Source organism: Mus musculus, chromosome 13 (assembly GCF_000001635.26).
Source record: "Mus musculus strain C57BL/6J chromosome 13, GRCm38.p6 C57BL/6J".
NCBI classification, from domain to species: domain Eukaryota; kingdom Metazoa; phylum Chordata; class Mammalia; order Rodentia; family Muridae; genus Mus; species Mus musculus.
The window spans coordinates 24,129,064-24,145,692 of NC_000079.6; the positions used below are offsets into that span (position 1 = coordinate 24,129,064).

Genomic DNA, 16,629 nt, shown 5'->3' on the forward strand with positions numbered 1-16,629 from the left:
GGGAAACAGGGCTAAAGGACAGGGAGGGAATTAGGAAGACAGACAGAAGACAGAGCTGTTAAGGGGGGTAGGGGAGAAGGGGGAAAAAAGAAAACAGTTAAGAAGAGAGAATTTGAAAATAAAGGGATATTGTTGGGTGGAGAGGAAATAGAGTCAACGTACCTAACTTTTATAGGTTCTGAAATCCAAACCTATGATTTAAAATAGTGCTTTACTCTATTTAACAATAAAGATATTAGATGTGGTTAAAATGGTCCATCAAAGAAAGTGCCGTTTTATATCTGCCACAGAGAAACTTGACATTTGAACCACTAAAGCTTTTAAGAAAACACTTTGACATATAATAGAATAAACTAACTTGTTCAAATAGCACAGGGCTGCTTAACTCCTCTTCCGAAGGAAACCTGTATAAGCAGACTCAAAAACCTGTATGAACCCACTGAGCACAGTACACTGGCCAACAGTGAGTCAGGAACTTGCAGGAGGGAGTCTGCACACATGGTCCCTTCCATTGCTGTCCCAGACACATGAAGACATAGGAGTTTCCTTCCCCTTAAGGTATCGGTAAGAATATCTGCACTGCATCTTCTCTAGGCTATGTCTGTCATTGAGTAAAGTCAGATTTCCTGAATGCACGGCAATGGGCTGTTCTTACTCCTCTGTGTACTGTCTCCTCTTTTTCTCAGAACATCTCCTGGTATGAACACTACCACTATTAACTAATCTAAACATGAGCAAACTCCTAAGACACAGAGAAGTTAGGTAACATCTGACACAAATTTGGCAAAAATGTAAGCAACAATCCCAGGGGCTATTTTATCTTATTTTGAAAATCGAATAAGAGTCACCAATGATGGTCAAAATAGAAACACTGGGACCAGGTCAACCCATGTAATATAGGCCTAAGTAACACACCCAAGTGAGGGATGTGTTGTCTCCAGAATCCAAATAGACCAACTAAACGTTGTGCTTCTTTCTTGGTTGTAGGAGGGGCCAGGTGCAATAACTTATCTTTCACCTTAGAAGGAATATCTCTGAATGCCCCACACCACTGGACTCCTAAGAATTTCACTGAGGTAGATGGTCCTTGAATTTTGGTTGGATTTATTTCCCATCCTCTGATACGCATATGTGTTACCAATGAGTCCAAAGTGGTTGATACTTCCTGCTTACTTGGTCCAATCAGCATAATGTCATCAATATAGTGCACCAATGTGATATTTTGTGGAAGATCCAAATGATCAAGATCCCTTCTAACTAAATTATGACACAGGGCAGGAGAGTTAATATATCCTTGAGGCAAAACTGTGAAGGTATACTGTTGGCCTTGCCAACTGAAAGCAAATTGCTTCTGGTGGTCCTTATGCCCTGCTTGCTCTGGCTTGCCAGCATCTGGGCACGGTTCCTGGTCATACGCTGAGGAACTTCTTCCACCTTGGGGGCCTTAGGGACCTCAGATGTAGGCTTGGGCTCTGGGTCTGTAGCTTCTGGTTGAACGTTGCCTGGGGGCCCCTCGGCCGCAGCCACAACACAGGAGGCCTCTGCACTGTTGTGTGCCTGTGCCAAGCCATCTGTGGTGGGTCCATCAGGTGCACAGCAGGGAGTGGCAGAAGGATCTTCAGTTTCAGCTTCTTCATCGCCACCTCCCGGAGGCTGCTGTTGAGGGGGACTGGGTGCTGGCACCAAATTGGAGATTGAGGCTTCAGGGGCACTGTCGTCTGCTAGGACCTCTGTTTCCACTGTAGCAGTAAGGTGGGAATCTAAATCACCTTTAAGTTAGCTCAGAGCTGAGCCAGGCACCCATCCCCTTGGATTCAGCAGGTTCCTGGTTGGCACTGCAGTTCAGTTGAGGCTAGCCAATGCCTCTCCACAGGCCACACCTACCTGCTGAGAGGGCTCCTTCATGGGCAAACAAGCTTTGTTTGGGTGAGATGAGTTACACAGCATATTCAGGGAAGAAAGCTGCCAACCGCTAGAGAATAACCATCTTTACCTGCACAGCCCTGTTTCCTTATCCATTGGCTGACTCTCCTCTGATGCTCTTGGGGCCACCAGGAACCATAGCACACCTGATTCCTACCCCTTTCCTACAGCCTGATATTTCACAAACAATAATTTTACAATGTTCTCCATAAGCCTGCAAGAGAACCTGGCCCCTTCATTAGGAAAGCAGCTGGGTAGGAAGACCCTACTGTTAGAATTCTCCTTCCTCTATGCCAGGGAGTGCAGTGGCAAGCATCAGTGTCCCTCTGGTTTCTGTTTCTTTTGTCCCTGTGATGAACCTCTGGTCAGGCCTTAAGGCGTTCCAAAGATTCTCCAGCGCCACACCTGACCTCCTATCAATTGTATTTCTATGGCTTCTAGTTCACATTTCCATCCAAGTGTCTAGCAGCGGCCCCTCGGCTGAGCCTTCTGTTCTTTCACCTATGTCAGTGGTCCACATATCAGTTTACTGACGTCTGCCTCAGAGAGATAATATACTGTCCACCACAGGGCTCACCAATGTTACCAGGGCTCCATCCCTGCCTCACTGCCCTTCATGAATTAACTTCTTTCTCTGATGGCCATGAGCCTATCCAGACCTGCACACTGGCCATCAAACCCTGCCTCCCCCATACCCCATTTCCTCAGACTGCCTGTCCCTCCTCTACTGTCCTACGTCTCTGGTGCCTGTGGGACCTCTGTGCCGATGGACAGTATCTCTAATAGCTCCTATGAGCTCGTCCAGCAGGGGTGATTTCCCTTCGGATTGCCTTGGGGTTTAAGTCTTTGTTTCCGGGAGAACTATGAGGTGGTATTACTCAATTTCTCTGCTTCTGTAGCACTTAGACTGACACCATCAAGCCCATTATCCTGCAGTCTCATGAGAAAGCTAGAGAGTTTCATTGTTTATTTAAAGGTTTTCCCCAATTTAAGCCATTCAGGTACTGAGTAGTTCCAGATTATCAGTCTCTCATACTGGCCACCATTAAGCTCCCAGAAGCATTTGAATTACAGATTTTCTCTTTCTCTGTATGAAAGGGAGGCTTGAGAAGCGCCATCCATCGCCTCCACCTCCCTTTCTTCCTTTTCACCATCCAGCTTCTCTCATGGGATCCCCATTTTTGGACCCAGAGGGAGCTCACCTAATCTACCCTTCCTCCCCTCAGCCCCGGAGCCATAAGAAGTGACCAGTGAGCATCTCCATCTCCCTGCCCCTGTTATGGAATTTACCCATCAAACCAGAACCCAGCTTGGGGAGGGGTGTTGCTGGAGGTATATCCTCTTCCCTCTGCAATTCTTCATTCATACAAGTAAATTTCATCTGGACAGCCAGCTCTACCACAGATGAGTTTCTGAATACATATAGCAACAGCCACAGTATTCCACAGGAGCTGGTTGGCACTGTCACTCTTTAGTGATGTTCTCAGAGACGGCATTGTTTGCTTTAGACCTTCAACTCTTCTAGGGGCATCTCCATACTCACACAGAAGGGCCCACTAATCAAGCAGACAGGTCACTTTATACCACGGAGGAGGTTGCTGCCCTTCTCCTTCTGATGGCTCAGACTTAGTTACAGGTCTTACTCTCCATAGCAAGGGCAATGCAGCTGTCACGACAGTATGAAGGCACTCCATTTCATAACACATAGAGAAAGGCCATACTGGGATCCCCTGCCTCCAACCCATCAGAGATGCCCCACCCTCAGCCTCAACCTACCATTCATGGCAGGGACAGCATCAGGCCCTTCCCTGACCTTGGGGTTTCTTGCTAGTCGTCACAGCTGCTCTGATGACAATGTATAGCCGTCATGCCTATATAACACAATCTGACCCAATCAACCAAACATTCTCTTTATCTGCTCACTATCACACTTTATGTCTCCTCTACATAAGCCCATGATAATTTGAAGGCTGCAGCCCTCTCCTTTAGACTCTGCTATGACAAATGGTCTATGCTGTAAATCACCAGGGTTTGCTATATCAATATTCATATCACGAGCCAACAGCCAAACTTTCTGAGAGCTGTCCAGTGGGTCTCGATGTGCCTGGTTCAGGGGGCAAGACCAAATGCTTAAAACTCAGAATTGTGCCCTGTTAACATATTGAGATCCTGTTTGCTTCAGGTTCGACTTCTTTTGAAAATAATTTGCCCTGGCCCAGTCTCTCTTCTAAGTCACAAACCTCCTTTCTGACCCTATACCCAGCTTTTGACTGTTTTAAAATATAAGTCATTGTCATTGAAAAGCTGCAAACCATGGCTGTGGTGGCACATACCCATAGTTCCAGTATTTAGGAAGAAAAGGCAGGACAAACAAGAGTTCAAAGATGGCCTAAGTTACATGAGACCCTGTCTCAAAATAAATAGGAAAAGAAAGAAAAGAACAAGTTACAACTCTTTTGATTAAAATTTCAACATTTTAATCACAGCTAAATTTCCTAATATATTTCTATCTATAATTTAAAAAGCTACCAAGCATATTTTGATAATTAGCCTAAATAAAAAGAATCAATGAACAGCCTATGTGGTGTAGAGGTATAATCATAATCCCAGCACTCAGGAGACAAGGCAAGAGGCTTGCTTTAAATTTCAAGACACGCATCTCTTTCCCTCCCTTCTCCCTCTCCCTCTCCCTCTCCCTCTCCCTCTCTCTCTCCCTCTCCCTCTCTCTCTCCCTCTCCCTCTCCCTCTCTCTCAAATTTTTTCTCGAGGCTCAACCCAAAGAGTGAAGTAGGTGAGTATTGACAGCCATCCAAGGCAGCTGCAAACACAGCCATGAATGAATTTGGAAGAGAAATGGGCAAGACTCAGTCTGTGAAAATATTTTTAGGTGTCCAAACTGGACGGAAAGTGGGCAGAATCCACACTGGAGATCTGGTGAGCAAGAGGCAGAGGGGCCCTCACAATGATCCATGACAACAGTATCTACAGCTGACACAGCTGATGCGGGTAGATGAAAGCATACACAACGTAGCAGCTCCTGGGGCAGAAGGTGGAGGGAAAAGGCATCTTTGGTGAGCACAGACTCTCACTCACACAAAAGAACCCTCTATAAACTTCACCACGACTTTCAAGAACAACTTTTAAAAGCAAATAGGAGAATGACATCAAATTCAAACTCCATTTAAGGAAGATACTTATCGCTTATGACCAGTCTTACACTAGCTGCTGTGTATCTAAGGGCTAGGAGGATGCTGCTATAGAGCGGGTATGACAGGCTGTGGGTACTGCAGGAATAGGGTATAACTAACTATGCTTAGTTATATCATAAGCAGAGTACAGTAAATTAAACGAAAGGGTTGCAGGGGCTCCAAGGTGAGAACCTAAAAGACGAAACACTACCGAGGGGACAAGTTGTCTATGAGTAGGTGAAGGAAACAGGTCAGGAGAGGAAGGGCCTGGGACTCATCCTCCACCTGCCAATCCCACAACACTGACTTACGGTCTTCTAGGTGTGTCTCCCCTCTGAGGTTTAAACATACTGCTGCTGGGACAAATGTGCCACATTCAACTTACCCATTGATGAGTCCTAGGCTGTTCCACACTGCTGCTGTGCATATCTGTATGTGTGTGTGTGTGTCTGAGTGTGTGAGAAAATGTGTATGTGTGTGTCTGTGTGTCTGTGAGTGTGTGAGAAAGTGTGTGTGTGTATATATGTGTGTATGTGTCTGTGAGTGTGTGAGAAAGTGTGTGTGTGTGTGTATGTATATATGTGTCTGTGAGTGTGTGAGAAAGTGTGTCTGTCTGTATGTGTGTGTGTCTGTGAGTGTGTGAGAAAGTGTGTGTGTGTGTATGTGTGTGTGTATGTGTGTGTTTGTGTATGTGTCCCTGTCTGTGTGTATGTGAGAGAGTGTGTGTGTGTGTGTGTGTGTGTGTGTGTGTGTGATCTATTATGCCTGTAAACCTGTGCTTATAGCAGAGCCTTTGTGCAGATTGTCTCATTGCTTATGAGTGATAGCCAAGAGTAGAATTGCTAGGATATTTGGAACATTTGTGTTTAACCTTCTAAAAAGCTTTCACTCAGTCGGGCATGGTGGCTTACGACGTTAGTCCCACCACCCAGGAGGCAGAGGCAGGTGGAGTTTGAGGCCAGCCTGGTCTACAAAGTGAGTTCTAGGACAGACAGGACTGCCCTGTCTTGAAACCATGTCTTGAAAAAGAAAAACAAAACAACCAACCACCCCTGTCTCTCTAGGTTCCCAATGGCTGCATCCCTCTCCAATCCCACCAGCAATGGAAACATTTTCCTTTCCTCACACCCTCAAAGACGTTTACTTTTATCACAGCCAGATGACTAGCTATGTGATAGTACCTCATTGTGCTTTTAATTTACATTTCCCTAATGATTAACAGTGCCCTGCTAGCCTGTCTTCTGAAGGTCACCTCCTTGGGGACCCTGTACTGACTCAGCCCTGTCAGCCGCTAAATACAGCCAGATCCCCGCCTCTTACAAACAAACCTGATACAGCTGCCCTGACCATAGGAGGTGCTGTGTCCAGATTCCACTTTGCCTCATTCCCACTCTGCCACTTCTAACAGAGCGGGCAGAGAGAACGGCTGTTTTCCCTACAGAAATGACAACGCCCCCGTGAACTCCACACTCCAGCCCTGTGTCTTTATTTTCAGTCTGGGCTCGTTCTTAGGCTGCTTGCCACAAGACCTAGTTTTGGTTTCAGCCTCCACCTTCCTTCACACTCCCTGCTCAAGATGACGGAAGTTACCCCATTCCGTGTGAATGCTACAAGGGAATCATTTTACACACAAGGCAGCATCCCTGTCAGAAAGTAAAAAAGCCACGCTGCCTCCGTGCCCTCAGCTCAGTTGAATAATTAATCCTCATCAAATACCTAACATTGAAAGATGAAAGGCCCTATTCAGCAAGCCTGGGAAACATTTCCAACAGCAAATGAAAACAAATGTTCCCTCCAGAGGCAGAGTGACTCCTACGCCGACCTCATCTATCAATGTTGAGACGAAGATGGAGAATTCACCCAGGAGCTTCCCTTCCTGTGTCAACGGCAGGCGCTGCCTTTGCTACCTACGAACACCTGCCTTTGATTTTCATTTTTGTTTTGTAGGGGTGGGGATTGTTCCCGGGGCTTCACACATGCTAGGCAAGCACTCTGTCGTACCCCAGCCCCAGATGCAAACATGCATGACAGATCATTCTCCTTATAAACCGGGTCCTTCAACCTCACTGTAAGCACGCATTCAAATCTTACAAAGTGCTCAAAGGCATGTGTGGTGGGATCTAAACTGGACTCCTCGTGAATACTTCCTACAGAGCCAGACGGAGGGGTTCACCACACGATTATTAAATTAATGATCTCTAAGTTCATCTGCAAAGAGTCCATAGGCTGGGAACGGCACTCAGCAGTTCAGCATGCACTTAGCATGCACAGGCTCTATGGTCAATATCTACAAGGGAGGTAGGGATTTGTATCAAGGCACATGCCTGGATTCTCAGAATCTTTGAGGCAGACGTACAAAAATAGAAATCTGAGACCAGGCTAGGCTACAAAACAAAACTCTTGTTTAAAAAAAGGGGGTGGGGGGGGCAGATGGGTATGTGTTAAATGGGTCACCCTCTCATAGAGGTATAGGAAAAAATCTAAGGCTTCTGAGACAAGCTCTAGCTGGCTCTGCATCACAAAGGGCCATGAGAGGTGGAAGGTGCAAACCGAGGGGCCTGACAGATCTGGTGGTGGTCTCCACCAACCCTGTGCAAAAGCACAGGGATCCTGAGTCCCACAGCTCGAAGGAAGTTAGTTACTGCTGACAGCGAGGGCGAGGAGGGCTTAGGGTGAGTGTGGGTATAAAACTCCACCTGGGTGAGGGACAATTCCTGGTAGATGTGGGGAGGACTCTGGGTGGGTGCAGAGAAGGTCCCAGGTGCATGTGGGGAGGACTCTCAGTGTTTGAGTGCAGGGCAGTGTGGGGAGGACTCCAGGTAGGTGTAGAAGACTCTGGGTAGGTGTGGCAAGGGCTCCAGGTGACTTAACTGAGGTTAGCATTACTCCCCAGCCCTGCGTAGACTAGGACTCTAGTGGTCCTACACCTCTGGCATCCCTGGCGTTACAAGTGATGGAGTACCTCGATCCTCCAGCGAGTTCCCAGCAAGGTTGATTGTGTGAAGTCCTGAGTTAGGATTGTGTGCTAGAGCACCGGCCAATTTCTGTGCAAAATCTCTGCAAGTAAACACCAATGGCGTGAGGGAGAGACAGATGCAAATTGTTCAGCTACAACATGTAAGGGTTAAAACAAAATGCAACCTACAAATGCATCCTTTTCCCCTTGGCTTACCTATGACAGCTCCCCGGCAGGTTCATTTTGCCCTCATCTACTGATCCTACTGTAGAAGGCTGTGGAAAACGCTTAAGAGGTGGAAGCCTCACTGGACTAAGTTGCTCACTGGGAATGGGCCTTGTAGGTTTAAAGCTGGGCCACACTTCCTGGGAGCTGTTTGCTTCCTGAGCACAGACAAGCATGAGTAGCCACTTCAAGCTCAGGCCACTGTGCCACTGTGCCTTCCCAGGTACGAACTGCAGCATTAACTATTGCGCCCCTCCCCCCACCCAGCAGGTGTCTCTCTCTGTCCCACCCCCAATGTTTGGTAACACACACGGTTGTAAACACAGAGCTGAATGCTGCTGCAAGTACCACTGACCCTTCCTGGTTTCTTTGTTTATTTTTGTTCTTTTTTTTTTTTTTCACGGTAAACTTGCTTTCTTGAAAAATTTAATAGACTCTTTCCTATATCTTACCTCTTATTTCCTGTAACACTCACACATGTAAAACTGATTGCATTAATTACTAAGTTAAAGAGTACTATTGCTAGCACTCTATTTTACAGAAAAAGAAAGAAAAAAAATCACTGTTTTAGTTGTATTGTAACCTGAAATAGCACACTGAGTGCTGGGATTACACACAATACCTGCCTTGCTCATTAACAACAATAAAGCCTTTCTTCTAACAGATTCTAACTCACGCTATTCAGAATAAAACTCAGAGGTGGCATTAAACCATTGGTGGAGACTGGGAGGAATGACTAAAACTGACTGATGTACAAAACTCCCAACTACGATAGTGGACTGCACGGGCATCTTCAGAGAAAGGTACTTTTTGAAGTACTACACACTCATCAATTCGCCTAATCTTGCATCCTCAGCTACTATCCCCATTTTAAAGATAAAGACCCAGAGATGGAGAACTTCTAAACTCCTTGCTTGAAGCATGAGACATTTTACTTCAATCCATACACTTAACCACTACACTATGGGCCCTCCCTCAGAATGTCCCGCAACACAGGAGCAGAATATGCTATCAAATTCTTGGCTTTCCTGGTGTAATGGTTTGTATTTGCTTGGCCCAGGGAGTGGTATTATTAGAAGGTGTGGTCCTGTAGGAGTAGGTGTGTCACTGTGGGTGTGGGCTTTAAGACCCTTGCCCTAGCTGCTTAGAAGTCAGTATTCTGCTAGTAGGCTTCATATGAAGGTTTAGAACTCTCAGATCCTCCTGCACCATGACTGCCTGGATGTTGCCATGTTCCTGTTTTGATAATAATGGAGTGAACCTCTCAACCTGTAAGCCAGCCCCAATTAAATGTTGTCTGGATAAAAGTTGCCTTAGTCATGGTGTCTGTTCGCAGCAGTAAAACCCTAAGACAATAGTGGCAATAGCATGGACTGCTTGGTTGATTTGTGTTGTGATTTGAGTGTGAAATTTACCTCATGGGCTCATGGATCTTAACGTATGCCCCCACACCTAGCTGGTAGTGTTGTTTAGGGAGGTTGAAGAACACTTGGTAATTGAAGCTTAGACAGCCAACACAGAGCTATAGATTTGAGGACGCAGGGTTATGGCTTGGTCTTTGTCCTGCTTCCTGACCCCTGAAAGTACATAACCAGCCACATGTGCCCAATAGCACCATGTCTTCCATGCCAGAATCCATGATCCACTACACCTGCATCTATGCCATGCCTTCCATGCCAGAATCCATGATCCACTACACCTGCATCTATGCTAAGTCTGAACTAACCCTTCCTCCCCTAACTTGCTTCAGTTGTGTATTTTGTTAAAATAATTAAGATTAAAAGGGTTTTGTTTATTTTATTCCTTTTTTTTTTCAGAAGGAAAAACACTGTCACATGTGCACTCAACTTTTTAAAAGATCATGTGCTAATTAAGAAAGCAAATGGCATAACATTTTAAAGCGACACATTCACATACTCGAGAAAATACTCACATTCTGAGTCCAGCATTTTCCAACACCAACTCTTCCAGTCGATTGGACCTACTCACCACTCTCAAAATCTGTTCACAAACATCCGTGGACTGTAACAGAAAACACTTGTTGACCAGTCTGTAAGTCTTGTAAAGTACATGTCACTTGAGTGTTCTAAATCTACATAACACAGAGACCTGAGGAGATGAAAACACTCAGCCATGCACACATTCACTCAAGAACTAGTAGAAGACATCCCCACTATGTAGCTCCATGAAGACCTTGGAACATGGCTGCACAAATACAGTCTCTGAGTGTACCATGCTTCAGGGAAAAGACCAGAATGCTGTGGTCTGAGCTGGTGCCAAACCCCATGCCCTCATCACATTGAAGCACATCCAACAATGTGATGGTATCAGCAGGTATGTTTGAAAGGAGACAATATCTTAGGGGTGCAAACACTCACGAATAGGGTCAGTGCTCTGATAAAAACAGTCCCAGAGAGCTATTTTGACCCTTCTACCACATAAAGTCACTTCTAACAGAGCCATTCACACACGGGAAAGTGGATATCATCACATATTGAACAGGCCTAAACTGTGGACTTCCTGGCATCTGTAACTATGGGAAACAATCTTCTGTTGTATAAGTTATCCTGTCTATGGTATTATAATAGGCAGTCTGAGTCTGAGATAAAGTATATGGCACAGTAACAAAAGCAGTGCTTTGGCAGTGCTGCAGGTCTGCATAAGTCCCTCTCACCCTTTCTTCAGAAAAGCAAAAGGCCTTCCCAAGGCAGTGATGGAAGTCCCAGATGGAGACCTAAGGCTTCATGACAGTGATAACACTGAGGGTCTAGTTACAGTTTTCACTGTGCACCAGGCACTGAGCTACATTCTATATGCATATATCATTACCAAACCAATAGCTTTATATCGTTCTCTATCATAATAAGAACAGTAAGGGAAGGAATGTTTTGCACTTCATCAGGGACCAGCCCCATCACGCTATGGACTTATTAAAGTAGATCAAAGGAGAAATGGCAAAGAACTAAGTAAATGTCTCTATGTTAATAGTATTCTTTTAAAGTTTATTGTAACTCATGTTACAATAAATGTATGAATGTATGGGTCTATGCATATGGATAGTCAGAGACTGATAAAACAACAATAACTTCTCCTCCTCCTCCTCCTCGTCTTCCTTCTCCTCTTCTTCCTCCTTTTCCTCTTCCTCCTTTTCCTCCTCCTCCTCCTCCTCCTCCTCCTTTTTCTCCTCCTTTTCCTCCTCACTGTGATCTGGTACTCAATAAGGACTGATCAGTTTCATGGTTGGGTTCTCTCATCCATTTATCCAGTGATTTTATTCTATATTTATGAAGCAAATGTTTACCATGCAGCTATTTTAGCAAGGAGCTACAATATCCAATCACTATGCTAAGCACAGGACACAGATAACCATGGCTACAACTATCTCACGATAACAGGTATACAAGAAGATGGGATCCAGGAAGGTTAGATAACTCGTCTCCACTCCCACAGTCACGGTAAGAAACTCAGGTTTCTGAGTTTTTCCTATGCCATAATGGCTCCTAAAGGCTGCCAAACAAGTTCAGCCCATTTTTGCACCCATGATGCCTTAAGTCATCCTGGGCCAATTCACACACCTGAGTAGCCTCCATTTGGCAAAGCTCTTTCTCAATCCAATGTCTTTATTATGAAAAATTTACCCCCAGATTCCATGACTCTATAAACAATATCTAAATTGTATCTCATCCTAAATGGAGTATCTGAGAACTACTAGCTAGTGGATAAGTATCATTCCATATGGCAGCTTTGAATTTGTCAAGTTCCCAACAATTTGAACTACCAGAACAGACCAAATATTTAGCTGTTCTATTTAATAGGAAAACCAAGAGATTTTACCTTGATTTTATTTGGCTCTATATAATTCCCCTCTCTATCCAAAACCAGACCATCTACAGAAATAACAGTAACTTTTATAATTCAATCAGACCAACTCTACCTGTTGGTATTTCCTGAAATTCTCATGGGAAATCTGGTGGTGATGAAATGGAAGGCTAGACTACAAAACCAGCTGTTTGCAGCTGTGCAAATGTGACTATAATAGTTTTGCCAACTGAATACGTGTGTCCAGAAGACAATACTACATGTGTGTCTCTGATCTAAAACTACCTAAGGCACTGAAAACAAAAGGGTGAATCTCTCTGAAGTTTACAAACTTCACACAGTGCTATGCTTATCATTCTTAGGAATGAGATTTCCTCAAGAAATAAATACCACGATAACAAAAGAAAGTCTTTCTGACAATGATCAGGTTTCTGCCGTTCAGCAAGGCTGGGCAAAGCTGGCTGCATCATCGGTTACTTACCAGTTTGAGATCCTTAGAGGACAGTTTGGTGAACCACTGGTTATACTCCAGGGCAGCAATGATGGGGATCAGGTCTCTAGAACCAACATTAATGAGAGACATGAGCACAGTCCTGGAAAAGAGCTACAGCGTCACTGCATTTTTAGGTTGGTATGGTGGAATCTTAGCACTTTTGGAAGATGGCAGCTGGAAGACCAGGAGTTCAAGATCAGCCTTGGTAGAAAGATAGACTCAAGTCAGCCTAGGATATAGGAGATCCTGTCTTAAAGACCAAAACAAAGAAAACGGAGGCATTATATTTTTATTCATCTTATGTGTATGTGCATGGACATGCGTGCCTCAATTTATGTGTGTAGATAACAGGATAACTCTCAAGAGTGGACTCTTGGGTTTCCCCTTGTTGAGATGAAGTTTCTCCTGTTTCTCTGTTGTGTTCTCCAGACCCGTTGGCCTGAGAGCTCCCAGGCTATTCTCTTATCTCTGTGAATTTGCCTCCCACTCACTGTGAAGTGCTGAGATTATAGATGAGCGCCACCATATCTGCTTACAAGGGGAGTCCTTATCACAAGGACTGAACTTGGTTGCCAGGTTTATGCAGTAAGCACTTTTACCCTCTGAGTTATTATGGTTCTTATCCCTCCAAACTATTTTAATAGTAAACAATTCAATTCTTTGCAGCAGATTTTCACAGAGCAGAATACAAGTAGAATTCTACAAAATTAAAGCAAATTACCACCAGCACTTGCAATTCCTACTTTCTAGGGAAAAGAAGCTAATGGTAGCATTTATCTGGAGAATGTCTTCATTCAGAAAGAAATCACGTCTATCATTACACTGATGAGCCTGGTTCTTTATAGACCTCTTCATAGATGCATAAGCATCAATAATTTCATACAGTCTCTGAGAAGTTGTTCCCTAAGCAAAGATAATGCTTTATACACTGACAGTAAGCACCATCAAATAGACTTTCAGTGCTCAGCAAGCATCCTGCAACCATTTGGTACTTTTTGTACTTCCTAGCAGTGATCACATCCATGAGCTAGAGCAGGTGTAATTATCTCTGATGCTTCACAGGGGCTCGTAAGTTATGGGGTAAGGTTTTGTATGTGAATTCCCCGCCTTTACACCATTTTTCCAGCCATTGGCCCTTGCCATGCATTTATTCCTCTCTCCTCCTCGGAACAAAAAGCTGACCGTTCCTGAATCATCTACCATAGCATGGGACTACACAAGCAGAATTACCCTTCACTGCTGAGCAGTGTCCTGAAAGTTCCCATGGCCTTTGCTGCCTTCACCACCCATCTCCTCTCCTATGTCTTCCTGATGCCTGCTACCCCCAACCCTGACATAGTGCATGCCTCTCCATTTAGCACTTGCCTCTCTCAGGCTCACTGCTTTAGCATTCGACTTCTACAGCCTCAGTCGATAAATCTTTGAAACCTAAGCTCCAATTTTAGTTTTGGGCATGCTAAGAGGCAGACACTGTAGTTTTTTTTTTTCTGAAACAGCAAAGACAAGCTGAAGGTAGAAAGAGCTGAGAAACCCAACTGATCTCAGGTGCTATGCATAAAGCACCTCAGCTGAACCTGGAAACACACCAGGAGGGGTTGCTTATGTTTGATAGGCACAGGGATTGTCATCCAGAGCCATGAGATGAACGTGAACAGAGAGAGAATGAGACTCTTTCTCTATTAGAATGATTCCCACCCTTTCAAGGAAACATACTAGTCATATGAACAGTATATCTCACTATGACATATTGTATATGCATAAAATATATTTTGATTACCATATTCACCTAACCTTCCCACTACTTCTTCTATCCACCTCACCCTCCTGATGATCAGCTTCCTCTTCCCAGGTAAAGCTACTTCCACTTTAATGCTGTTCTTACCCTAACCTCAAGTTCCATGGGGTGGGTGGAGGAATACATGATACTTGTCTTCCTGAATCTGACTTATTTCATGCAATATGGTGAACTATACAATTCCATCATATTTCCTACATATGATATGATTTAATTTTTCTCTGTGACTAAATAAAATTGCATCGTGGAAATAATCCCTCTTTTCTATACCCAGTCTTCTATAAACCAACACCTAGGATGATTTAATAACTTGACTTAGATAACAGATAGATAGATATGTAGATAAACAGACAAATAAATAAACAAAGCAAATGTCACTGCTACATTCTGACTTTTGTCCCTAAGAGTTTTTGCCCACAAAACTGCAGGCTTTGCCTGCTTTTAAGTATCATGTGTGAGCTTATCAGCCACAAGTAAGAAGATGAGATGCATGCTTGCAGGCATCCCAGATAAACAATGCAAAGAAATGAGTGGGCTCAGCTATAGGTCCCATCTGCCAGGTTTTCTGTTTATTAACTTGCCTAGAGTTAAGGTTATTTTTTAAGTTACAATTAAAATCCAGGCATGGTGACTCAAACCTGCAATCACACTGGTTGGGAAGCAGAAGCAGGAGGTAGTTCAAGGTCATCCTTGACTAGAAAAGTTAGTTTGATGCCAACTTCTAGGCCTATGTCAATAAAACAAACAACTAAAAAAAAAAATTAGGAAGAGACAGTCCTGTATCTTACTTGAAATAGTAAGCACTGCTCTAGCCCTTACCAAATACTGGGTCAGAACACTATGTGCTGAGGGAAGTGATTGGCCTCCATGCTCCTCCCCACACTACAGTGAACACAACAGATAGCTGGGAGCCAGGCCAAATCCTGGGAATGTTAACGTGCCCTTAGAACACAGGAACCAAGTAATTCCACCTGGAACAGATGGGCACAGGTTCACAGGGCTCCAAGGATGGGAAGGGGCCGACAAGGCAGGAAGAAAGGAACAGAATACTTAAAATAATCAGGGTCAGATGTGCACAGGCATAAGAGGCTGCTATGCCCAGCAATTCCCTCCATTCATATTCAGTAAGTGCCAGCCACCATACATGAATCACAGGGTTTAATGTAACAATGAACATAGCACCCAATTCCTGTCCTGTGACAATCACAACTTGGTACAGCCCAGCAGGCAACCAAGGGGAAGAAATCAACTATGATGCAGTAGAGAAGCCACATGGAACAACGGAGAATGTGACACTATAGGTTTGTGTTAGAAAAAAAAAAATCACAAATCAAGACAGGCTAGCCAAGGAGGCTTCTGAAGGGAGGGTATGCAGTCCTGGGAATTCAGAGAAATTCACATTGCAGGCAGATGGGACGGGAAACAGAATAGAGTAACTCAGCCTGAGCATTCGAGATCTGATGGCAAAAGCATGATTCATCAATGAGAGCACTCAACTGGACTTTCTCAGGATCAAAAGCTTTCACTCTGCAAGAACTGGTGTTAAGTGGAGGAAAATGTAAGCCACATCCTGAGAGGAAATTGTAAAGGACATTTTCAACAATGGATGTTAGATCCCCAGTGCACACAACTCTGAAAAGTGAGCAAGAAGAAGCAGTCTCAGGGGCAGGGGGAGACGGCTCAGTGGGTAAAGAGCATGCTGAGTTCAAACCCCAGCAACTACATAAAAGCCAGGCAAGGTGGCACATGCCTGTAACGAAGTGTTACAAGTGTTCAGCTATACAGTTTCCAGAGGCTACTGATGGCTCACTGAGACAAATCCTATCTCAAAAAAAAAAAAGGTCAAGTGGAGCTAGAAGGATGGCTCATTGGTTAAGAGCACTGGCTGCTCTTTCCAGAGGTCCTGAGTTCAATTCCCAGCAACCACATGGTGGCTCACAATCATCTATAATGGGATACAACCATGCATACTTTATATGCAGAGAGATCACTTATACACATAAAATAAATATATATAATAATATGTAATATATACTAAATATTCATAAAATAAAAAATAAGTGAATCGAAGCAATTGAGGAACATGTCTAGAATCCACCTGATCTGTCCACATGGGCAATCACACCTGCAAACATACATACCACACACACACCACCGTCAATACCCACAGAAGCAAACACCCAAATTTTTAAAACTGGGCATAAGATCTATAATATATAAAGAGACATTT

At 44.2% G+C, this 16,629-nt stretch overlaps 1 protein-coding gene across 22 annotated transcripts in view; it reads right to left on the reverse strand.

Moving 5' to 3' along the window:
• Carmil1 (capping protein regulator and myosin 1 linker 1) overlaps positions 1-16,629 on the reverse strand; it is a 268,322-nt gene that overhangs the window by 116,583 nt on the left and 135,110 nt on the right. For all 22 annotated transcript variants that reach the window (XR_001780810.2, XR_001780811.2, XR_001780807.2 and 19 more), the window contains 3 exons: positions 12,593-12,668; positions 10,226-10,314; positions 8,074-8,168 (listed from right to left, as the gene is read on the reverse strand). Coding sequence is in view for 16 of the 22 variants with exons in the window: in XM_017315585.2 (XP_017171074.1) it covers positions 8,074-8,168; positions 10,226-10,314; positions 12,593-12,668 (260 nt within the window). In the remaining 6 variants the exon portion in view is untranslated. The remainder of the gene's footprint in view (positions 1-8,073; positions 8,169-10,225; positions 10,315-12,592; positions 12,669-16,629) is intronic.